The 25,526-nt window shown below is 41.3% G+C and overlaps 1 protein-coding gene across 11 annotated transcripts in view; it reads left to right on the top strand.

The window, feature by feature from the left end:
- WDR93 (WD repeat domain 93) overlaps positions 1-25,526 on the top strand; it is a 694,060-nt gene that overhangs the window by 458,791 nt on the left and 209,743 nt on the right. For all 11 annotated transcript variants that reach the window (XM_078683212.1, XM_078683218.1, XM_078683219.1 and 8 more), the window contains one exon: positions 13,440-13,574. In XM_078683212.1, coding sequence (XP_078539338.1) covers positions 13,440-13,574 — 135 coding nt within the window. The remainder of the gene's footprint in view (positions 1-13,439; positions 13,575-25,526) is intronic.

Consider the following 25,526-nt stretch of genomic DNA (forward strand, 5'->3'; position numbering starts at 1 on the left):
TTTGATGTAATGCAATGTTTCTCTCCTTTGTGTATGTAAAGTGCTCTGATACCCACGGGTCTAGCTAGAGCTATATAAAACTTTATAAATAAATAAAAGAAAAATATATTTTGACCTGGTCTGGTGCTTCCCAGGGAGGTAGCACTTTATACTTTGTTGACACTATTTTCAATGAAGTCTTTAAATGTGCATATCCCCATCTCTACTGATTAGATTTCTGTAGTTTTGGTCCTGTTTTATTTATTAAAAGAACTTTTTTTAAACTTGGTGTGGGTTGCTTTTATGTGGTGTTTTTCACTTTATTACAGTTCTAATTTTTTCACAAATACTGTACACATTGTCTCTAAGTTAAGCCTGACTGCTCTGTGCCAAGCTACTAGAGGGTTGAACATGGGTTAATTTTGGGTTGGCTTGTGCCTCGCCCTGGCAAAGATTTTGGTTGTTGCTTGACCAGGGTTCACACCCCACTCAACCAACAAACCAATTTCTTACAGTTAAGTTGGAAAATTGCAGCTTCCGATCTGGCAGACCATCCATGGCTAACCTTTTACCTTTTTTGACTTTTCACTGAATCAACTTCTGTCTCCATGATGGAAGCTGGTTAGGGAAAACATTAGTGAAAACAGGTTCTACATCTGATAGTTCAATAATGGGACTGTTGCTACAAAAGAACCCAACTGTTGTATGGCGTTTTAGATTCCGAATGGATTTTCCAGATTCGTGCCCTTATATAGGTACAATCCAAAGTTATGTTATGTTATGTTGTCTTGTAAACATTATATAGGCCCTTATATAGGCAAATAAATCAAGCCCTTATTTAGGCATAGCCCATGCTACCCAAATACAGGCATGGCTGCTTCCATCCGTTCACCAAACGTCACAACGATTTCTTGGAAAACCAGCTTAAGCCTTTAGGGACTTCCCCATGCTTGAATATTGATTTTTCCAAGAACTCAGTTACTTTACAATAAACAACTATTCCCCAGGGGTTCATTCATGACGTTCATATGCCCGACTTTACGTCAAACATTGCATTCCTAAACACCTTCAAGGTATAAATATACCTTCACTTGCTATAGCAAAGCACGGTGGTTCAGAGCAGTTCGACGACCTACTTGCCCGATGCAGCTCGTTACAGCAAGTGCCGAAGGAAGCCGACTCTCCAGTTGACACACTGATCAGGAAGCTGCCCTTCTCTGCCGAGAATCCAGCTCCAGTGTTTCGGACTCCCCTTGCAAGGTGTTGGGAAATCGAGTCCCGAGAAAGATACCAGACCCCCTTCATTCTAACAAGGTATGGAGCTGATTAGAACCTAGAGAAACCTTTGGTAGATTCTTGGCAAAATTAAACCTATGCAAAAGACCATACATACTTCCTCCCTCGTACAAGACTTAGGTTAGGTTCATTGGGGTAGGCGTATTTTAGAAGCACCAGTTGAGTATTTTAGTCTATGTTATTTATGTATGTATTTTTATATGGCTTAGAAACCATACAATGCTCTTACAGTATTATTTCATAATACTATTCGCGCTATATGCATTATACTATGCATTCTGTCTAACAATTGTAGCAGTTTATCTCTCTTGCATGAGAAAGAAGACTGTTCAATAACCCTTTAATTGAAAACGCCCGTCTCACTATTTCTCTGCAACCCTGTAGAAACGAAGCATGCCCGATTGACTTAGAGAACTAGTTATCCATTGTTTCCAAGACTCTGAGAGGTATATTCTTATTCTTGGGAAACAAAGTTGTCATGTTTATGCGGTTGTCAGAAACTAATCCCTTCTTGTGAATTTGAGAAAGTTTCTAGTGACCTCTGAGCTAGCTGGCACTCACTATTAAGTTTAGTATATTCGATAGAGACCTAATGACCTACGTCCTACGTCAAATCTATCGGATATATTATTCCAATGCCTATTGGGAATATAGGAACTACACTACATGGTGCCCAACATTTGGTAAGGCACTAATTTAACGCTAGATACTAAAGTAACTCAGTCGTGCTTTTCTCAGAGATCCCTTTTTCCGTAATACTCCAATAGACGTCTGGTGTGGGTAAAAGGAAAATATGCGCCGTAGCTGAGTAGGACAAAAAATCCTATGTATGAGTTTTTGGTTTGTTCAACGTTGAAGGATACAGTGTTCCAAAATATTGTGCACCTTATCTTTGTTTCCTTGAAGCTTGCTCTGCAAACTTTCAGTCAACAAAAATGTCCCTAAACGGGGATAACAATCTCGGAACAAATGTAGCTACAGGGGACGCCGCCGTACAAGCTTTTAACTCAACAGTTTTTAACAAAACCGACGAGGATGCTATAAGCATTTCAGAAAATGTAAGGAAAGCCATCACTATAAAACTTATTAGAAATGGCCTATCAGCAAGAGGTGGTAGGGTACTTTTTGTGATAGAGGCACATAAATACCTCCAGACAGAGGTATTCTATTCATGGATAGTCTTCCCTGAAGCAAATCCAGTAACAAAAGTGTTTCACTTCTACAAAGAAGATGAACCACCAGAGGAATACATTCCTTTCGAGGATATTGAAATTCCACTATCTTACCAGAAGCATATAAATCACGTTACCAGGCCCGGTCCACTAGGTAGACCAGGAGCAACATGGCTAGCTTTAGCCAACTACAGATCTGACCCTGACATTGAAGAAATGTCAGACGATGAATTACTAAGTAATATGCAGAATTTAGTAGAATCACACAGTTAAAGGTCTTTAATAAAAACACTCCTACTCCTATTAAAAAGAAGTTAGAAATTAGCAAACTTCTAAAGAGAAGCGTTCTCAGTCCAGAGGTAGGTCCCCTCAAAAGAAGCCCTCTGAAAGGAGGTATAACCTCAGGAATAGCGATAATTTGAGAAAACCTGATAGATATCAAGATACTGATACACGTTCCTCTCTTACCTTTCAGACTTCGTCACAGAAATCCGAAAGAAGAGGACGGTCAGAACACAAGGAAGAACGCGTGAAGTCCAAAGACGATCAACACGTTCAGAAAAACAAGAAACCTCAATTCACCAAAAAGAAGGTAGCAGGTCTAAAAATCAGACATGCGAGGACCTTTAGGACACAACTCAAGAACGGGGAATGGGCTCAGACAATGTTGGACAGCGCAGCAGAAGTCACCATAGCTCGCAAGAACTTGAAAGATCATCTGGAGACAGTGGACTTGAATGAATTCATTCAAGTTGAAACTGCAGATACCAGGGTTAGTTGTCCACATAAGTTAAATAAAATAACACTCCGGATGGAGGGGGACATACCAAGAAAAGTGAAGGCACTCTTTTCGGAGCGACTTTCAAAGAGTTATGACATTCTTCTAGCTGAACAAGACTGGCCACCGGAATTTGTCAGGGAGTACCCACATGGCGAAGACATTATGCCAGCCTTCTCCAACCACTTTCCAATTAATTTAAAATATACCTATGTAACAGTGTTGCTACAGACTTATGATGATGAAGCATTGTCATATCTATCTAACAGACGATGACTTGGATAGGCACTTGAATAGGGTGAGTACTATTATATTGGGATTCGCCTCTGAAGGGTACAAATTCAATTCACAAAATCTAGAATTGCCCATTTAAACGTCCTCTTTCTAGGATATGAACTTTCAAGTGAAGGCAAAAGCCTGGCAGCAAACTTTCTAGAGAAATGTGCGCTGCTCCAACCTACAAAAACGCTGAAAAACTTAGTTGATTCTAGGTTTCATAAATTTCGGAAGAACTTACAGCCTGATTCATCACTCTCCCGTTTTGCGAGCCCCTAATAGCGATTCATAACGAATCACTATTAAGGACTTGCAAAACGGGATTCATGTAGGAATTGCAATAAATATTGCGATTCCTACATGTTCCTTATTTGCGATTAGCTAATTGCTAATCGCTAATAAGGAATAACTCCCCATGCATTCCTATGGGCCTACAGGCCCATAGGAATGCATGGGGAGTTATTCCTTATTTGCGATTAGCAATTAGCTAATCGCAAATAAGGATGCGATTTCAAGGGTGCAGGGGTGTCCAAAGGACACCCTGTAGCACCCCTGAAATGTAATCTACATTGGTGTTGCGCACACACATGTCCAAAGGACATGTGTGTGTGTAACATGCAACTTAGAAAAATGCATTTAAATGCATTTTTCTAAGTTTTTGCTATTTACCGAGAGGTCTGACCTCTCGGTAAATAGCGGCCCAAAATTGCATTTTCGCAATTTTAAACTGCTTCATGAATTGCATTTAAGGAATCTCAAATAGAGATTCCTTAAATTCAATTCTTCGCAAATGTGCGAATTCTTAAATAGCGAATTTTGCATTTGGGATGATGAATCCCAAATGCAAAAATTGCACTCGCAAAAGGCAAGATTCTGAGAATCTTGCCCTTTGCGAGTGCAATTTAGCTTGATGAATCAGGCGGTTACATTCTAAACTGCGCAGAAAGGGTTAAACCTCTCTACAATTAATCAAACCTGATTTTAAAATAGTTAATTGGACTCAAAAACACACAGAAATTTTGCGTTCATTGCAAACAGACATGTTAGCAACAAAACATTTGCAAACACGCATAAACGTATGCAACTTAGTGATCCGAATCATTCTAGGACAATGCAGATTCATGTACTTAACTTTTAACGAAGGTGAAAAAGTATCAATAGCTTACAAATCACACTTGTACACACAAGCAGAAATTAAGTTAACTTAAACAGAAAAAATTCTGACAGCGGTTCAAACTGCAGAAGCAAAAGAGAGAGCCCTTGCACAGGGTAAGCACATTATGGTCGTTACACCTGTACCTGCCTTAGAGGCAATGACGAAAGCGAGCATTCCAAATGCTAAAGCTTTACATCCGCGATGGATACAATGGGTTACTTGTCTTGCTGCAACAGACGTTGAATACGTTTTTGACCCTTATTTGAAGGCTCAAGCATTTCTACAGTACGAACAAGAATGTCCTCTGCCTACTGAAATTCTGCCTCTAGAGCAGTATGAATGTATAATTTATACTGACGGATCAGCTCAACCCGCTACGGGGGGTAAACAAGCCTATAGTACGGCGTGCGCAATCGTTAAAGGTCATTGCCGCGATAGCAAATTCCGACCAATGGTCACTAAAACACAATCTTTAGGAGATTGTACAGGTCAGCGAGCTGAACTACAAGCATTCAAGATGGCGCTCGAGAATACGGACCGCGAATTCCCCACAGTCATAGTGTGCGATTCGTATTATTGTGTTCAATCTCACAATGAATACTTGCAGAACTGGATTGAAAACGGTTACAAAGATGCAAAAGGTGGCACAATCAAGCATAAATTGCTTTGGGAACAAGTAGTTCAGTTACGACAGGAACTACAAAACACTCATGTGATACATACACTGAGTCTTCAACGTGATGGCGTTCACGTTGCAGGGAATTCATTGGCTGATGAAGCTGCGAAGGATGCTGTGCAAACGGCTTCCGTAGCTGCAATCACTTGTTCAAAAACGAAAATAGACAGCAAAATAATGCAAGCTGTCAATGCTTCAAGCAAAGACAGTGGTAAAACATTACCTAAAGGGTTTCCACTCAAATACTCGTATATAACTGATGCGAACAATGTTCCGTTTGCTCAAATCCCTGGACTGGAGGATAGAGTAATACCAAACATGGAAAATAGATTAGGACTAATCTTAGCAGCACATGAAGGGCACGCCTCTGCACACGCAGGTGTTTCCACCACAGTGTCATTATTAAATCAGAAATACTGGTGGCCACGCATGAGGAAACAGACCAGAAACTATGTTTTGGAATGTGAAATGTGCCAGAAGATGAAAGTCTCTACAGTGAAAAGTCCTGCGCAGACGCCCCTGTTAATTTCTGATAGACCATTAGCTTGCGTTTACCTGGACCACTGCGGTCCATTACAGAGGGATGGTAACTATAAATATATCATGGTCGCAGTGGATTCATGTTCATGATTCATTTGGATGTGGCCTCAGCGCTCGGCAGACGCTCAAACTGTTATAAAAGATTTGCGAGTCTTTATCGGCACATACGCAGTCGGCACGCTACATTCTGACCAGGGTCCTGCGTCTAGCTCTCGAGCTTACAAGGAGGCCATGGCCAAATTGGGCGTTGCATTGCAGTGCTCTAGTCCATTCCATCCTGAGGCAAATTCAGTAGTGGAGAGAAAAAACCGGGACATAAAGCCATCTATAACAGCTAGGGTATTAGGCTCGGCTGACGGGTGGTTCAAACATCTAATAAGTGTCCAACATAGTCTTAACAATCTGCCAAGAAGTTCTCTAAGGGGCATCACTCCATAAGAAGTCCTTTTTGGGACCAGAATGTTAATATCGGATCTCGATTGTCAGACCTCAGTGGTAGACCAAAAACCCTTTGATATCAAAGACCGTTTGGCTGTTTTACAGGACTTAAATGAAATAAGAACAAAACAAAGTAACGTGTTCCTGAGACCAACAACCACTGAAGAAAAACAGACAGTCCCAGCAAGGCCTGTCTGGATTCCTAAGCTTGGGGATCTAGTCAGAGAGAAGATCGCGGACAAGAAGGAATTTGGGCTTTCTTACAGACAACCAGTACCTGTTCTAGCAATCCACGGATCAAGAACAGTATTACTGCTGCCCCTTGTTGGTAAAAAGGAGAACAGGTTTGTGTCCATCGAACTGGTCAAACCACATCATGTGGCCGACCATAAGCAGTAGGCCAAGTGGACTCCGCCAATGTAGCAGACGCCCTAATCTGGCTACTATCCAAGAGGTTCAAACTGAGAGACTCATCACCTTTGAAGAATCTGCAGTGCGAAAAGAAGGACTGTGCAATAAAGCTATGGAACTTGTACCCGTTGAAACCCAAATAACATTTTGTCAAGAAAAACCTGTGTACAATGCAGTATCGTCTGAATACACAAATGTAACAAGTGATCGTGAGGTTCCAGCCATTTCAACGAATCCTGATGCAATCCCAACAATTGACAGAACTGCCTCTGGCTATTTCATTAACTTTGATACATTTTCTGAGGATCCCAGTGAGCCTGAAACAACGCCAGTAAAAAGAAATTCCAAAGAACATGCAACAGACCTTTTTCATCACCTTGAAAAGACGTATCTGGTTTCACCATGGATTTAACTTTGGATTGTGTTGGGTGTGCTTTTTCTTCTACTTTGGTTGACTCTGGAAATAACTTTGCGAATGCTGATAAATGGAAGATATGTTAAAATGGACACAGCAAGTATGAACATCAACTTACTCCTCAAGCCACACAAATCATCTCATCATGAACAAAGAGACTTGTCATCAGTGAACATCACAGCCATTCCTATACCTGGTGTTATAGCTTGGGACAGAACTGATTATGACATTTTTGGCCCTGCACAGCTGTTGAAGATTCCACACCAGTTGAAGATTTCCTTGAATGACTTTCATCTAGTACCTTTTCTGATGATTGGGACTTCGAGACTGTTATTAATATGATGTCAGACTTAGAAATGTCTGCTGTATTTACAAATCATGACTACTTAGAAGGTTCATCACATTATGAACAAATGTATTGTTATAATCACTATGGTCATCATTTCTTGCACAAATCTGCAAACCCTAGAAATGTACTGATGTATAACCAATGGGAACATTGTCCTACGCCACCAAAGGGTAGCTCAAAAACATTTTCTGGAAAATTTCCATACTTTTCAGGTTTTAATACTTCAAATCCAGAATCATTTTACTTTAAAAATGTTAATGAGACTGGAATGAAAAGTATGCTGACAAATTCCAAGCAAATGTATTCTGCGGCCTTTTATACTCTAAATTCCTCCCGTTATACCCAGCTCTGTCTTATGTTCAGCGCTTGGACGCCCCCCGGGCAGCAACCGCGCTATATAAATGACAATACAATACAATACAATACTCAGCTGTCTTCACTAGGGTTCGACTTTTGGAAAGACAACATTGAGACAAAAACTGTCTGGGCACAAAAGATTGGCAAGTGCAGGGGATAGAAGCTCTATTTAGAGCCTGCATCATCCCAGAGCATATTATGTTTTTGAATGACACTGTCCAACAGACATCTTGTCTTTGGTTAGCCAAGATAAAAAACCTAAACAATCTGTCCATACCTACACCTACACCTGATAGTGATAACACTTCATAGGGGGAGGTCGACGTACATACTATTTTGCATCACAACAGAACAGATCCAGATTGGAAAAAATGGTTATTCTGGCCTACAGACACAAACAACTGTCAAGATAGATTTCTGAATAAAACACGGGGGTTCACATTCACTAAGCCAGATCCAAGATATGTTCAGAGACAGCATCCAGGAATAGTAACAACATACAGTGTAGGGAAGCTGTGCCTTGAATGGCTACATAGATCTACACTAAATGATGTAAAACAACACTTATCTTTACTTAAAGATGGCGCTGATCTTAGGGAATACTTGCTAGGACCAAGAAAAACGCATCATAAACGTTTTAGCAATGCCGGTATCCATGCTGCTTATAATGAAGCATGGAAGATTACACAAGCAGAGACTGCAGAAAGAATACGAGAAAGTGATCGTATTAACTTAGAGAAAACTCTCTCTGTAGTTGACAATGGGTAAACGACTCTGTCGTCCAGGATATATTCTTTGGACAGCATAGTATCCTCTGCCATAGACATCATGGAACAGGACTTGGTCATGTTGCAACATGGTCAGTTGCAATTACGTTTTATCATGCGATTAGGCTGGACGTTACAAAACCTTCGTTCAGGCTATGTGCCTTGGCGTTTAATCAATACTATGTCACTGTTTTCAGAATTCAATCTCACTGATAAACAGATCAAACTGGCACAGAGGGGAGCAGACTATATGGTGCTGAGCATTGAAAAACTGAAAAGATTGCCATTTACTGTTGTTGAAAAGCCAGCCACAGAATGGATTATACATGGAACAATCACTCTGCCTGTTACAATTTTCCATTTTCAGTATTGCTTAAAACATATACCAGCAGGCACATATGAAAGGTTGGGTAAAGAATACATCAAGACATCCTGGGAATTACCATACACACACAGATCTTTGAGTGAGGGAAAGACGTTTTTCTTTGTGGTAAAAATTGTGAAACGCACTAAGCGGTTCTCTCCTTTTTCAGGGTATTAATTTACACGGGCCTGTGATGGTTCCTCTACCAACTTATCCTGCCACCTGCAAGGTTCACCAGCTGCAGTGATTGATCCAATTTTGAACAGCTTTCTAATGGAAGTTACCTCATGTTGAACGATCACAGCTGCTGTGGCATGTTGCCAGGTTTACCCTATCTCGTAACTGTGTCAGCTTGCTGTATGCAAGTATTGTTTCCAAAAACCAAGACAGACTGTCAGTCGCCTTTATGGATTCACTGAACATCTCTTCTATACGAATTGATACTTTAAGCAGAATGAAAGCCATTATTTTACAGAAAACTGTGTCACTAACCTCGGCCAAAGAGACCTATGATCTGCAAGTCGCAAGGACTTCTGTAGAGATACATGCTCTCTTAACTACAAATTGCCCTATACATTTCTCTGAAATGTTAAGTCGTAACTTAAACATGTCTGATACGAGTGGTATTGTACATGTATTCAAGACCGTTTTTTTCGAGACTGTTAGCACCCTTTGAAGCAGTCTTAGGAATATTTCCAAACTTCGTGCACTCTGTGTTTGGCGGATTGCCTCTCATTTTGGGATTCGCTGCAGAGATACTATTTTTGCTCCTACTGCTGCGATATGGCAAGTCGATCCACAAGCGACACCCAGATCACCTTGGAGACAACTCTACTGGCGATGAAGTGTTGTGAGCGCATCGTCCAAATTTTGGGATCGACTTGTTTAAGAGAATTAAATACCACATGGTTTCTGTCATTCAGACCAATTTGGCAAGATTGCATCTTACCTGTTCTACGCTGCCTGCTATGCGGAGAAGAATGCCTGTTAGACACCTGTCTCACACTCCCATCAGTCATGCCGACGGATGTTGATACTTTGCTTAAACCAGCAACGGCCCATGCACTGTGTTGTCCCCCAGCGGCTACCAATTCTGATGACGGCATTCATTGAGATCTCACAGACGCAAAATGTTGACGGTGAGGTACGAGAGGAAACAGGCACACAGCTATCATCCACTACGAACATTGCTAATGCGACCAATGTGCTGTTGATCTTCATAACGAGGTAATCCAACTCTCACCTACAATGGTAGACAAATTCTTTACAGACTTAGAAGATTTGATGTTTTCTCCAAACTATAACACTGACTTTTGATTTGGCACACAGTGTTCTGAGAGACTCTGAATTCGAACTTCATCTTTCAAATCAAAGTTCTAATTTTGGGATTCTTTTTTCTATGATTAACTTTTTTCTTTTTCCAAATTTGTATTTTTTCATTTTTTGGCACAAAGTAATCTCCTTAAAGTAGAACTATTCATAGAGAATTAGAATTCTTTAAAAACTTCCAGAGACAATTTTTGACCTTGTCCTCTTACAAACAGTTAGTGGGTGTTGTATGGCGTTTTAGATTCCGAATGGATTTTCCCTGATTCATACCCTTATATAGGTACAATACACGTTGCCCTTATAAAGGCATATAAATGAAGCCCTTATTTAGGCATAGCCCATGCTACCCAAATACAGGCATGGCTACTTCCATCCGTTCACCAAACGTCACAACGATTTCTTGGAAAACCAGCTTAAGCCGTTAGGGACTTCCCCTTGCTTGAATATTGGTTTCTCCAAGAACTCAGTTACTTTACAATGAACAACTATTCCCCAGGGGTTCATTCATGACGTTCATATGCCCGACTTTACGTCAATCATGGCATTCCTAAACACCTTCAAGAAATAAATAAACCTTCAAAGCTAAGCACAGTGGTTCGGAGCAGTACGCTGACCTACTTGCCCAAAGCAGCTCGCTACAGCAAGTGCCGAAGGAAGCCGACTCTCCAGTTGACGCACTGATCAGGAAGCTGCCCGCCCTTCCCTTCCGAGAATCCAGCTCCAGTGTTTCTGACTCCCCTTGCGAGGTGTTGGGAAATCGAGTCCTGAGAAAGAGATTTCAGACCTCCATCATTCTAACAAGGTATGGAGCTGATTAGAACCTAGAGAAACCTTTGGTAGATTCTTGGCAAAACTAAACCTATGCAAAAGACCATACTTACTTCATCCCTCGTACTAGACTTAGGTTAGGTACATTGGGGTAGGCGTATTTTAGAAGCACCAGTTGAATATTTTAGTCTATGTTATGTATGTATGTATTTTTATATGGCTCAGAAACCATACAATGCTCTTACAGTATTATTTCATAATACTATTCTCGCTGTACGCATTATACTATGCATTCTGTCTAACGATTGTAGCAGTTTACCTATCTTGCATGAGAAAGAAGACTATTCAATAAACTTTTATTGAAAACGCCCGTCTCACTATTTCTCTTCAACTCTGATTCATGTCCCTCAGTGACTGCTTGGCAGTGAGGGCTTTCCTGAAGGTGGAGGTGGCAGCAAGTCTGGTGGCAGGAAAACTGCCCTCCATAAACTCTAGATTAGGTGGGGAACGCAAGACGTGGGCAGACTTGACAACCTCCCATTTCCCCAGCTCTAAAGGAGGACCTTAGTCCCAGAATCAGAACAGAAGAGGTACCAAATGACTTGACTGCAAACCAATTTCCTCTCTCAACACTCTAAGTTCAGTCATTTGTTTGTGGGGAAGGTGGGGAGCACATTCTCCTGCCCAAAATATCAGTGGGGCTCTGGTAGAGAATTAAATGGTGGAAGGGCTATGCTGAACTGCAGAGTGGTTAGTCTTGTAAAAATGCTAAAGCACATAGAAATTTGCCCAAAAAGATGGACTTTCTAACTGGCACATTCATTTTGTTTTGCTGGTGTACATCCAGCCTCAGATCAGTCTGAGATTCCCGCATGGATCCTCAACAGTACTAACAAGACTATCCTAGATGATGCAAATAGTTTAGCAATATTTTTGATGTCCCCAAATAGTTTCTTTACGATGCCTAGGTTGCCTTTTTTCGACTTTACCTATAGGGTAAATATAGCGTGTAGCAAGTTCACCTTTTCGGCATGGTCACCCCAGTTTTTCTTATGCTTTTTTCTGCACCCTAATGTTGCTAGTATTAGGACTCCGTACACTGTAACGCTGCTGTTCAGTTTCACAGTGCGACCCTAAGGTGGTAGTGGTAATATTGGTTTATATTAATGAGTCATTCATAAGATGAGCGTTGAACACCCACATTCCAGGGTGCCTAACATATGTAATGTGGTGCTTTATTTATTTAAAAATTGTGTTCTCACAGTGAATGAAGTTTCTGACATTGTGTATGTGAAAGTAATGGAAGACTGTAAATCTGTGTTACCAACCCAGCGATTTTGTTTTTAGTTATCTCTGGGTATACCAACATTTTGATAATTTTCAAAATTGAGGAAAGTCATCTTGGCGAAATCAGGCTGGCAAAACCCCATACTAGAGAAATGCCAAAATGATGCAATGCATTGACACAAAAAATAGTACGTTTTTGTGCAAAAGGCAGATGTCATCAAGAGAGAAAGGTAACACAGTAACAGGGGAGGGGGAATAGGAAAACATTGATGGGTAGGCAAAAAGTAATACAGTTACATTAAAAGTAGGGAGAAAGAGGGAGGGTATAAAACGGATGGTAGTAAAGAAAGGGAAAGAGTTGAGAGGTGGAAGTGGAGATTCCCTTCTAAACAAAAAAAGAAAGAAGAAAAATAATTTTTTCAAAAATGTTTTTCTGCAGCCTGTTTTTTTCAAAGTGGAAAAAATCACTATAGAGAAAACCATTAAAAAAAAGGTTCAATGAGAAAAGTGCATCAAAACCACTTACAACCCTTATGTCTGTATATGTACAAACATTTTAATCTTTTACAAATGTATATTTACTGAAAATATGTGACTAATCTGCACAAAATGTGTTTTATAAATCGTAATACCTTCTGAATAGATGTATGTTGATACATTTACAATAACTTCTTTTTTTGTATTTATAAAAAAATCTCTTTTTGAAGGAACAAATGGTCTCTAGTTAATTATTGATGTTATCATTCTTAAATGTCGAAAATTATGTTAAAGGGTAACAATTTCTAACCAGCGATGCTACACTAAGAACAATATTAATGGGATCAAATATACTATTAACATCAGTTTCCAGGATACTGGAAGCCACACTCATCGGTGTTTGAAGCATGAGTTTCATCCATGTCTAATGCCCACAGCAAAAATCCTTAGGTTTGGAGACGGACCTTTATAGGTAATTCCAGATTAGCTCCATACTAATTTGTATCATGGCAAATTGTAGCATGTGATCAGGAAGGTTTGCTCTGTGTTGGTGTTGTCGCTTTGGCCTGCAAGGAGCTGATAATAAAACACTGTTCCATTTCAGATTCAGAACCGAAGCCTGATCTTGTGTGGCCTTGTGCATCGCCCATCGCATGCTCAGCTGTCTCGTCCTGCTCTGGTTACCTAGCCCTGGGCTTTGAAGATGGAGCTATTACAGTATGGGAAATTAAGTATTCAGGTGACTTTTTTTTATCAGTACTATTGTTTTCTGAACACCCAACCCAAGCGTCTTTACAACATCATGGGATCACCTGCTTGAATGAAAGTCTGAGGAATGGATTTTTTTCCACTACTGGTTGTTTTTTTTAAGTTTAGTGCCATACATAACAACTTTATTTGATCTAAATGCTGAAAAAGATAATTTATTTTAACATACTTGAAAAAAACACATATTTCAACAGATAGGGGCTGATTCCGATCTCGCTCGGAGGGGCTCCGAACGCGATCCGTACGGAAAAAGTACAAGTCGTACGCGTGTTCTCCGCTCGACTCGTACAGCTGTGCGAGCGAGCAAGTACGATGCGAGCAACGCGAAATTCACCGACCAAATCGTTTCCGGGTCCGAACCGTTCTGTACGTCTCGTCTGTAACCAAACAGTGGCGTGCAATGGAGACGATTTCCGACCGAGGCAGTACGATGCGCGCGTCGGACAGCCGGATCGAGCCAAAGTTTCCGGCTCGCAAAACATCCGGGAAGCTGCCTTTGGGGGTCCGCGTCGGATTCCCCATCACCCGCAGCCTTATGACTCCGACACAGGGGGAGACCAAGGGTCTCCCCGACACAGGCATGTATAGTGCCGATGGTACAGACGCGTACCCACTGTAGAGGGCTCCCGTGTGCGAGACGTCCCCATTCAGTCAATGGGAGCCCATGTACCGGCTCCCATTGACTTCTATGGGAGTCCAACCAAATCGAGTCCGGCAGCATGCTTCCGCATCGTACTCGCTCGGTCTGACTGCAGGAGTCCTGCTCGGTCTGAGAAAACTCCGGATCCGGCTGGGTTGGAGAGCTTTCCGACTCGGATCGGAATCGGGCCCATAGTATTCTGCATATTGTGCTTCATTTGTAAAAATGTAACCCCCCAGAGCACTCTTCAGGAGGCCACTTCTGCTTGAAATGCCCATTGCCCTTCCCAACATTGCCAATTACTGTAATAACACAACTACTAACCATCACACAACTACAAGTGTAACAATTCTGACTATACCAGGCCTCCAAAACTATAAGAATGGCTTTGGCGGCTGGTATTAGTCATCATTAATTTATTCTGAAATAATAAACATCTGTTGTTATGCTCTACTCAAAATGAGACAAACACCACCACCATGCCTTGGAGAAGTGTGGCTCAAATGGTTAGAGCGGCAGACCCTGATGCAGAGGTCTGGCCCGGGACCAGGGTTCAATACCCGCCTTGGCGGGTCTTGGGCTCAATTTCCTCGGACCTGATAATTCTCGCCTCGGTGCCTATTCTAATCATGGGTCCCACTCTGCAACTCTGGGCAATAGCTTGCTTAATCTCTACAACGGCCCCAAAAGCGCTGGGATGCCTGGTTTCACCCTGGGGGTGCCCAGGAGTGGACCCTCACAGGGAAAACCAGGAAGGGTTCCTAAGCCGTATACGGACAGCGCTGGGACACTACCTCAGGGAAGTAGCTGTGCGCTCTATAAATACCGGTACATTTACATTTACATTTATGTGGCAGACTGGCATAAGTACCGGTTTTGACAATTAAGCGTTAGTACGGAGCACTAGAAACCACCGGCTCAAATTAAGCACTGCACTAGCAAAGCTATTCGTCATCTGATTTTCTCTGTCTTCTTTTCTTGTTAAACTTTTTGGAGTTGGTGTTTTGCAAGAAATCGTCCACTTGTTTGTTATTATACATACAAACAAAAACTTTCGAACACCACCTAAATATGAAATAATGATTTCTTCTCAAGATGTAAAAGGATGATTAAAATGTTGAGCCTCTTAAGCTACTCTATCAGAGTGCCAGTGTTTGCATTATAAGAAGAGTAAGATGTGTATTTGTTTAACTTAATTGTTTTTGCCTCTTAGGAGAACATATAGGAGTGATTCAAAAAGGTATTTATGAGAAGCATGCCTGCTTCCTGTAATACTTCACATACTAATGAATGCCTTGGTGAATCTGCCACGTAAACTGAAAACATGATAAGACGACAGAATTGGACGGTCGAGGGTTTTAGATTAAATCACATGTTACAAAGGTATTTTTTTCAAGTTAAAACATTCTGAAGTATACTGTGCTTTTTCCAATTTTTTTTAAACATTTTTTATTTTTTTACTTTTTAGTTAGACATCTCTGTATTTCTACCCAACCAAAAACAGATGTAGATGGTACTCTGTGGCAATGAGAGGTCAATATAATGAGAGCATTAATATAAGGAAATAAAATCACACAGAGTATGTTGAATCAGAACAGTGCAAGTATGACATAACTCAGGGAAACAAAAATTTTGGGGTAATTAACTCAGAAACAAAAAAAATGGATAAAAAACTAACAGAAACTAACATGTAAGTAATAGAGATTAGGACAATGAAAATACTTTAAAATAATTTAAATATAGGTTGAGGTTAAAAAAAGATAAGGGTGTAGGGCAGTAGGGGAGGAATCCTCCTGCTAAATAAATACATTAAAAACATAGGAAAGGAACAAATAATTTAAAGTTAAATGGATAAATGGGATAAAGGTAGAGGTAAAAGGAAAAAGGGGACAGAGTGGGTCACTCACATATATACAGGCAATCATTAAGATAAATTAAAAAGATGGAGATTTAGAGACTAAATTGGAGAATTACTGAAAATTCCCAGATTTGAATGAAAATCCAAGTTAATCCGTATGTATGAAAATCAAAACTGAGTTAGTCAGAGTGTCCTCTATTTTTGTCTCCTCCCAAGCGTTTCAAATGTGGTGTTCTGTAGGGTCTGATGCAATGCTTATTGTAGGACTTGACCCCCAAACCTTTTGGCTTCACCCCTCCGGTTTTCTGAATTTCATTTTTGTTAACATTAAGGGGCCAATTCCGATTCGGTAAAATACAGTCCAAATCGCCGTACGGAGCGTGTTTCCCGTACGATTCATACACTGAACCGTACCCGTACGTACGATGTAGTACGATGTGTACTCAATGAACTGTACAAAAGACCGTACGATTCAAGGAACTGTACGGATCGCACTCGGAATATGCAGTACGCGATGTTCGTTCGGATCGCAGGAGCCTTTTACGACCCAGCAAGTACGATTTGTGTGAACACCACTCCGTACAACTCTTTTCTTACGGGAGCTGAAAACATCCGGAAAAGCTGATTTCGCCTCGTAATGCGTACGGAACGGACCCCCGGGTACAGTTCGTACACCACATCATTGCAGAGGTACGATTCGTAGGGGTACGGTTCGTACACCCCATCATTGCAGGGGTACGGTTCATAGGGGTACGGTTCGTACACCCCATGGAACCGTACCCCTACAATGATGGGGTGTAGGAACCGTACCCCATGGAACCGTACCCCTGCAATGATAAGGTGTACGAACCGTACCCCATGGAACCGTACCCCTGCAATAATGGGGTGTATGAACCGTACCCCATGCTACCGTACCCCTGCAATGATGGGGTGTATGAACCGTACCCCATTGAACCGTAGCCCTGCAATGATAGGGTGTACGAACCGTACCCCTACGAACCGTACCCATTGCATGGTGCGTATGTGATTGTGTGGCTCTCCATACGAATCGCTCATACCCGACGTTTCCGTACGAATCACGTTCTCATTCCCCGGTCCGGATCGGACTTGTCGGGTCGTAAAGCATGTTTACGATTCGTACAGTTCACTGTGAGGGTCCATGTCATACGGATTTTCCCTTGCTTTTCGTACAGTTCGCAACGATTCGGTGTATATTTTTCGTACGAATTGTACTACGCGATTCGGACGCAATTGTACCATACGTACAGAAAGGGCTACGAATTCGAATCGTGGTACGGCTTAGTTTACCGAATCGGAATCGGCCCCTAAGACTCTGTGCACTTTACCACTGCTAGCCAGTTCAAAAATGCTTGGTATAATTGGCTTACACCTGATTGGGTTATTTAGTTTACTTACAAGTCCCTAGTATATGGTACTACATGTACGCAGGGCCTGTAAATTAATTGCTACTAGCGAGCCTGCAGCACGCATTGTTCCACATACTTAAATGGAACTTTTAACCATGTCTCAGGCCTGTCATTGCAGTCTGTAGAGCAGTTTTAAACTGCCAATTCAAACTGGCAAAATAAACCTTTTGCCAGGCTTAAATCTTCCTTTTTAATACATATAATCACTCCTAAGGTAGCCTAAACAGCCCATAGGTCAGGGTACATTGTATTTAAAAAGTAGGACATGCATTTTTACATTCTACATCATGTCCTGGTAAATTAGTTTTTCACTACTCTAAGGCTTATCTCTCCCACTGGAAAACATTGAGTTACCTTTCTATATTTAATAAGTGCTAACTTTTGATTGGGAACAGATAGGAATGTCAAGTATGGACTCAAACAAATTGTATTTTAAAATCCCCTTTAACAGTAAAGTCACAATTATGAAAATTTCATTTTTAGAGAGTTAAAAGGAAATGAACCCAGATGTGTATCCAGGAATACCTAGTGCACTACACACAAGTCACTATAAAGTGTACCCAAGGTTGTCAAAACAATTCTTTGTAATGCTCAATGTCTCTAGTTATATACAATAATTAACCAAACAATTAAGGATGAATCCAAAATTGTAAATGAAGCCTTCAAACATAAAGTTGATTGAGATCTGCTTTTATACTTAGTCGTTGCAGATGACGATGTAATTCAGGGTTGTAAAAACTACAGCTTGAAATCAGCATGATAAGACCGCATACAAAACAAACTTCACATGTCCCAATGCATTGCGGGCTTTTAAATAAGCCCTTTGTCAGGGGAATCTGCAATATATCAATTATCTTATATCTAAGCAAAATATGAAATGACATGAAGTTCTTAAAAACCATCAATAGAAACACCAGGGGTCACTTGAGGGCAGGAGAAAAGGGAAACAATAGTTATAGCTCATGCAATACCATGGTGTTGACCTGTTAAGTATGCGGATGAAAAACAAGAGATGTGCTGAGATGAAATGGGAAAATCAACTATAGCACAAAACCACAACTGCCCGTGAATAGAAAGACACCGTGAATAAAAACTCCATGATTGAAAGACGCTGTGGTGGAAAAACTGTGAATGAATGAAAACGAATAACAGCGTACCTCTAGCGCTTGAGTGAACCCACTCAACGCGAAAATGGAGGCCGACAAGAGACCTAAAGAAAACCTGAAAAAGAACCAAAATGTGGAGAGTCCGGTATTGGAGAAATAAAAATGGTGGGAACACCGATGCTTACCACTTAAAGTCCTAATCAAGGCACAACAAACTGCAATGATGGACCCTTCCTAGAGTCAGCACCTGACTAACTTTCTCCCAATAATATTCGATATCCCTTAGATTAGTGTAGGGGATTGTGTGCACACTGAATGGCACCCATCATCACTGTGCCTGTTCCCTCAAGGAATTTCAGTACAATGGAAAAACAACAGCAAAGGTGCACCACAACAAATAAGATAATAAGTGCAAGAAGTATTTGAGCACAATAAAGAAAAATAACATAAAGGAGTATTGTTAGTCTTCTTTTAATCTTTAATTTTCAATTCGCAGTGAAACAAAAACAGCCGACGCGTTTCGTCCCGAGCCGGGACTTCTTCAGGGCTTTAAGTCTTATAATACGTCGCTTATGGAGGCAGGATAATGTCAAGGGAACTGGAGTCCAAGGATTACCTTCCCAGCTACTTAACTCCTGATGTGTATGATTTCGTTGCAATGTCGAATTTAAGACAATTGGACTGGAAACATGCCAATCGGCGAAGATGGCAGTCTTTATCCAATGTTCCTGAATGGTGAGCACGATCTTGTCACCTTAATCATATAGCTTTCTTAGGTCAACTGAGTGATCTGTGGTTCTAGCGGAGGACTGGAGGTCCTCTTTGTCCATAGGGTTAGGGTGTGGGCACTGTATTACAGCAGGTCGTTCCTGATAAAACGACCGGCGTCCATCCACATCCCTCGTTACAGCGAAACACCCCCAGCGACGATGTGTTCCTAATCAAGGCACAATCACATAATGGAGAGCCTATCGTCTGGAGAGTAAACACCTAAAAAATATGCGTAACTGGAGTTAGTACTGTGCCATAAAGTGTCATAGAAGCGTGGTGAGGTGCGCACAGTTAACAAAACTCACCCGAAACTCCGAAGACGCCAACACATACTGTCATACGAAAGACGCCGGCTCAATCAAGTGAGCCCACGCGTCATCTTCGTTTAAACAAGAAAAAGGTAGCAATGGAAATAGGACTAGAGGAACAGTGACTCAACTGTGACGAAAATCAACTTAAAAAATGGAGCACACACACACACTGCGAAACGGGAGACGCCGGCTCAAAAGGATGAGCCCATGCGTCATCTCCGTGGGAGTGTGCATTAGTAGCAATGAAAGAGAAAATACTGCTGCGTGTACAACAAAAAAAGAAAAAAACACGCTTCAAGAGTGAAACGAGCATAAGAGTGAAGTGCATAAATTAAAAGATAAAAGTGGAAAAATAAAGTGAAAAAGATGAGGCCAGTGTAAGTGAGCTACAAAAATGATTCAAACAGTCACATGTGAACATCCAATAGTGACAGAGAAAATGAAAGACACAGAATCAACAAGAATAATCAATATTACAATGGTCACCATGAATGTTCAATATTATAATGGATCCAGCATATGACAATTGAAACGCCTAATCTAGTACATATTTGAAAACCTATCTATCATTTAATGGTGCAAGCAACAAAGGAAATAACAGACAAAAAGGAGCGAAGGCATTTAATCTTTATGTTTGTTATTTCTATGTTTTTAAATAGCGATGTATTTTGCCTTTTATTTATTTGTAGCATAATTGTGTGTTTTTTAATAAAATGGATTACTATTTTTAATATAGATAATTGTGGACCATATCCTTTATGTCCCCTTTCTCAGCACTGGTGTAAGGTAGTGTGCAAGCTTTGTATGGTTGGTGTAATAGTAGCCACTGGGGCATTTTCTTTTGACTTAAAGTCTGCAAAGGCATCAAATTCAGAGAATACGTATAAGAAACACAATAATTCAAATTTGTCATTAACCCCTTTCGCAGACATTGTTTCCATAAACCAAATCAAATGAGACTCACGTTGAGATAATTCTGGATATATCTCTGTCGGGCCGAGTCTCAACCATTTCAGGAACACTAAATCTTAACTGTGCAATCGTGTGTTTACTAGCTACCCAATGTTGGGCTAATGGTGAACTGATGGTCTTAGTTCTAATTCTGCTTTTATGTTCAGTGATACGGGTTCGAAGAACTCTCTCTGTTTTCCCCACATAATGTACATCACATGGACATTTAATTACGTAGAGGACGTGGTGGCTATTACAGTTTGCATTGAAATTTAGAAAAATCTTTTTGCCTGAACGGGGTGTGGCAAACTTCTTCCTATAATCACATTATTGCAATGCAAACAGTTCATACACCTCGACATCCCTTTATGGGGAACTTGAACATTGGCTACGGGTTTGCTCAAGATTTCTTTCAAGTTGCGTGACCTCTTGTATGCGAATAACGGTGGATTAGAAAAGATACCTTTAAAATCTGGTTCAGATTGAAGCAAATCCCATCGTTGCAAAATGCTCTTTTTGATGGAGTTGGAATGAGGAGAGTATGTAGAAACAAACACTTCTCTGGCTGGGCCAGGATGTTTTATTGTCTTTTCCAGCAGATGGTTACAGTATAATGCGAGTGATCTGCTTTCAGCCTGATCCACTATTTTTTGGGGGTAACCTCTACTCAAAAACTTCTCTTTGAAGTCTTGCTGGTCTGCAAGCTAACCCTGAATTCAAAGTGATATGCCAAATTCGCGTGAATTGAGACAAAGGGAAATGGCGTTTCAAAGACCAGGGGTGGAAACTATGATAAAACAAAGCATTGTTGCAGTCAGTAGTTTTTTTTAAAACACTGGTCTCAATAGTTGTGCCTGAAAGTTTAAACAAAACGTCCAGATAACTATATTCTGTGATTCATTCTAAAAAGTGAACTGAATCCGGGGATTAATGTTATTAAGCTCCAAGATCTGGGATTCTAACTCACTTTGCCATGCCAAATGATTAGTATATCTTCAATAAAACGACGATATAATATCAAATTCGGTGTCCAAAAATTATGGACAGAATGTGCTCTGTCTCAAATTTTACCATAAAACTTTTCGCATAGCTGGGGGCTCCTGAAAAGCCCATAGACGTGCCATTGGCTTGAAGGAAGAACTGATCTTTCCACTGAAAGTAGCTATGGAAAAGACAGAATTTGTGAAGTTCAAGAAGAAACACTTTATTAGCCCTTAAGTTGTCCTGTCTCAATAATGCCCATTCAATGGCTTCAATGCCATCAAGATGTGGAATGTACGTATACAATGACACCACGTCTATTGTACACAGCCACGTTTCTCCAGTATCAGGGATTTTAATGTCTTGGAGAATATTCAACAAATGTGTGGTGTCTTGTAAATACAACGGGCTGCTTTGAACCATGGGTTGAAGGAAAACATCAAGATAACAATCCAATGGATCATGTGTGGATCCACACCCGGATACTATAGGTCTCAACGGGGGGTCTATCAAATGTTTGTGTATCTTGGGAAGCATTTAAAGCCCTGGTCTTTTGAGCAAAGCGCGTGAATGATAAACTCTCTAGTTTTAGAATTGATACATTTAATTTCAACAGCGTGTAAAAGAATAGAATCCAAAAGAGCTAAAAAAGAGTCCGTTGGATCCTCAGATAATGGTAGGTAAGTGGAAGTGTCCTGCAACATCTGTTCAATTTTATTGTCATAGAGCTTACGATCCATGACCACTAAAGCTCCACCCTTGTCTGCTTTAGTGAAATGTAAAGAGTGATTGGACTGCAAAGATTTCAATGCCAGTCTTTCTTTTTTGGACAGGTTAGGAATAACAGAAGTTTCAGATGTTAATTTAGCCAAATCTTGTTTAACCAAGGTCTCAAAGAAATCAATGATCTTATGAGAAATGGGAGAAACAAAAGTGCTGCGTGGCTTGAATTCAAGATATTTATCACCCTGTGTGGTCTCAGGTTGAGTGACAATGGTTGAAAAAAAGTATCTTAAATGTAATTTCCTAGTAAATTTGTATAGGGCAATCTGAGAATCTAAACTTGATGAGTTGGTACAAATGAACAGCCTTTGTTCAACACTGCAATTTGATTGTCAGTTAATTTCTTGGAGGAAATGTTAACCACTAATGTTTCTTTGTCCGACGTGATGTCCCTGTCCCTGATTGTGCTGAATTGGTGCCCTCTGCGGATTGGTTGGTTCTACTACCATCTGAGTTGGAAGTTGGTTTGCGGCGGGGCTGGTCTCTAAAAAAGAGACCTTAATTGTACTAGGGTCAGCAGTAGCTATATCACGAGTGGGCAGTTGGCTTATAGAAGACACCGGTGGACGTGATAACTGAGTGTCGCTCACAGAAGCTAAACTTTCTTCCGATGAAGTTGTGCCTGGTTTATTCCAGTTCCGTTTTTGGGCATAAACCTCGGCCCTCTGAGTTCTGCCATGCTTCTAGTAGGGGACTGCCGTTCTGTTGAGGCCTGTTTGTTTTTCAGAGCACCTCTCTGCTGCTTGAGGCTTTCCTTGCTACTTGAAGGATAAAGGGCCATCTCCTTGAACCCAGGACTACCATAGGGGTTCCAAGGGTTCGTTGGCTTACCTCCTGTTTGATGTACAGGCACATAACAACCTCCAGAGACCTTGAACCCATCACCTCGTCTCTGCTGGAGTGAGTCCTAACCCCCAACTAGTGCCCCCAAGTCCTCAATCCTTGGAAGTGGTGTTAGAGATGCTCCTCCTGCCTAACCCTAAAAGATGGGATTTAGAAAGATTTAAACCAAAAAGTGCCACAAGAACTGACAGAAGACCGGGACCTACATGCAATCCGATCCGCCCAGGGTGCATTGCTGGTCAGCCTAACTTCGCTGTACGTAGCTCTGCTATATTCTTCTCCGCAGCAACAAATTCTGTGTAGCCCGACCTCCGAGCAATGGTATCTGGCCTCCTGGAGCCCTCTTCAGCTACTGCCTGCTTCTTCGTCACGCTGGAGGTGTTTTCACTTAGCAAAAAGTTGTCTAAATCTGAAAGTAAAAATCTTTACCAGGCTCGACTGCAACAGGCTCCCCATCTACAACGACCAACTTGGTAGCCTGGAAAGACTGCTTCTCCCTCTCTAAGCTTTTTTCTGCCATCAACAGCTTCACAGAGACCTCCTCCAGTGCTCTACAGCGACAATGATTCCTCTAAAACACCCTGTAGTCTTGCTCCCCTGAACTCTACCTTCTCCAGGACTGTTCTTCAAAATGTCTTTTAACTCTCATGGTAAGCCAAGATCTAGCCTAATCCATTATGTGCATCTGAGCCATAGTTGTCCTTAACTTTTGACTTTGCCCCTCTTTGGCGACCAGATACAAGCAGTTGGTGCTTTGATCTTTTAGGCACTATTTTTGACTAACAACTTTTAAAATGTATACCTCTGGTGCTACTGAATGGATTTAATTAGTTTTTGTGTCATTTTATTTGTTACAATTTCTATATTTTGGTCAATTGTGAGGGATTTTTCTTGTTGTGTGTTTTCCATTGCATTTATGGGCATTTTTCCATTTGGATCATACTCTAGTAAAGGCTTTCGGAACTCTTGTTCAAGTCATACGTTTGCTTACCGGAAAGGCCTGTGCTGCTAAACCGCAAACCATCTGCTTCCCCAATTCTCATGGCAAGAACTGTTGTTCCAATCCAGTCACATCCTGCATCTATCCTTAAACAGCTATTTGATGCTTTCAAGTAAAGCAACGTCTTCCAGTCCTCGCTGTACATCACATCTGCTCCGCCTCAGCCGCACCCATGCTCTTGGGCCTTTTGCTTAGCTAGAGCTATAATTTTTCACCTCCACACCTGGCATGATTACATCTTTACCCAGTGCCCTGACCTGCTTGTTAAATGTCTTAGGTACCCTATGGTTTAGGCGTCATCGTTGGACTCCCCCACCCCCAAGTAACTAAGGGCCAGATGTACGACAGCCAAAATAGCGCTTCGCAAATTGCGAGTCTTTTGCGACTCACAATTTGCGAGGCGCTATTTTGAATGTACAACAGTGTGTAACACACTATTAGCGATTCCCAATGGGGTCACAAATGGAGAGGCTCATGAATATTAATGAGCCTCTCGCAATTTGCGACTCTATTGGGAATGGCAGGTCCTCCCAGGTATGGTCTCCTGCCGGGCTCAGCAGACCACCATGTCTCGGACTGCTTTTAAATAAAGCAGTTTTGTTTCTCCAAATGCAGCCCGCTTCCTTAAAGGAAAACAGGATGCATTTAAAAAAATATTATTTTTCATTTTTAAGGCTCCTGGGACCACTGCCTACCCTGAAAAATATTTTCCCTTGCGTTTGCAAAGGTTAATGGGTCCCCTGGGGTTCCCTTCTCTTTTGCGACCCCATTACCATCCTCTTGAAGAGGGTGGTAATTTGCGAGTGTTTTGCGCCCGCAATTGCAGACACAAAACATTCTTACATTGGGTTGCGCTCGCTATTAGGAAGGGAACGCCCCTTCCTAATAGCGACTCGCAAAACCCTAGTTTGCGAGACACAAAAGTTGCTACTCGCAGAATAGGGTTTGTATATTCCCCATGCTGTTTTTGCATGTGCAAGCGGCTACGCAAACCCATTTGCGCATGCAAAATCATCGTACATCTGGCCCTAAGATGGTTTAGCAGTGTTAACCTAAGGCTACATCTGGTGAGAAGTATCTCACCTTTCTTTAGCTTCCATCAAAGAGCATCGTCTCTGCTGGCAGTAAAGCTATCAAGATTCAGTTATTTTAAAAAGGGGCTTTTCTGGACTCCTCTTCTTTTCAGTTCAGCTGTTCCCAGAGATTAAATAACACAGCTGCCAGATCACTTCCTCAGCTGTTACGCTGGGGC

Source organism: Lissotriton helveticus, chromosome 3_1 (assembly GCF_964261635.1).
Source record: "Lissotriton helveticus chromosome 3_1, aLisHel1.1, whole genome shotgun sequence".
NCBI lineage: Eukaryota > Metazoa > Chordata > Amphibia > Caudata > Salamandridae > Lissotriton > Lissotriton helveticus.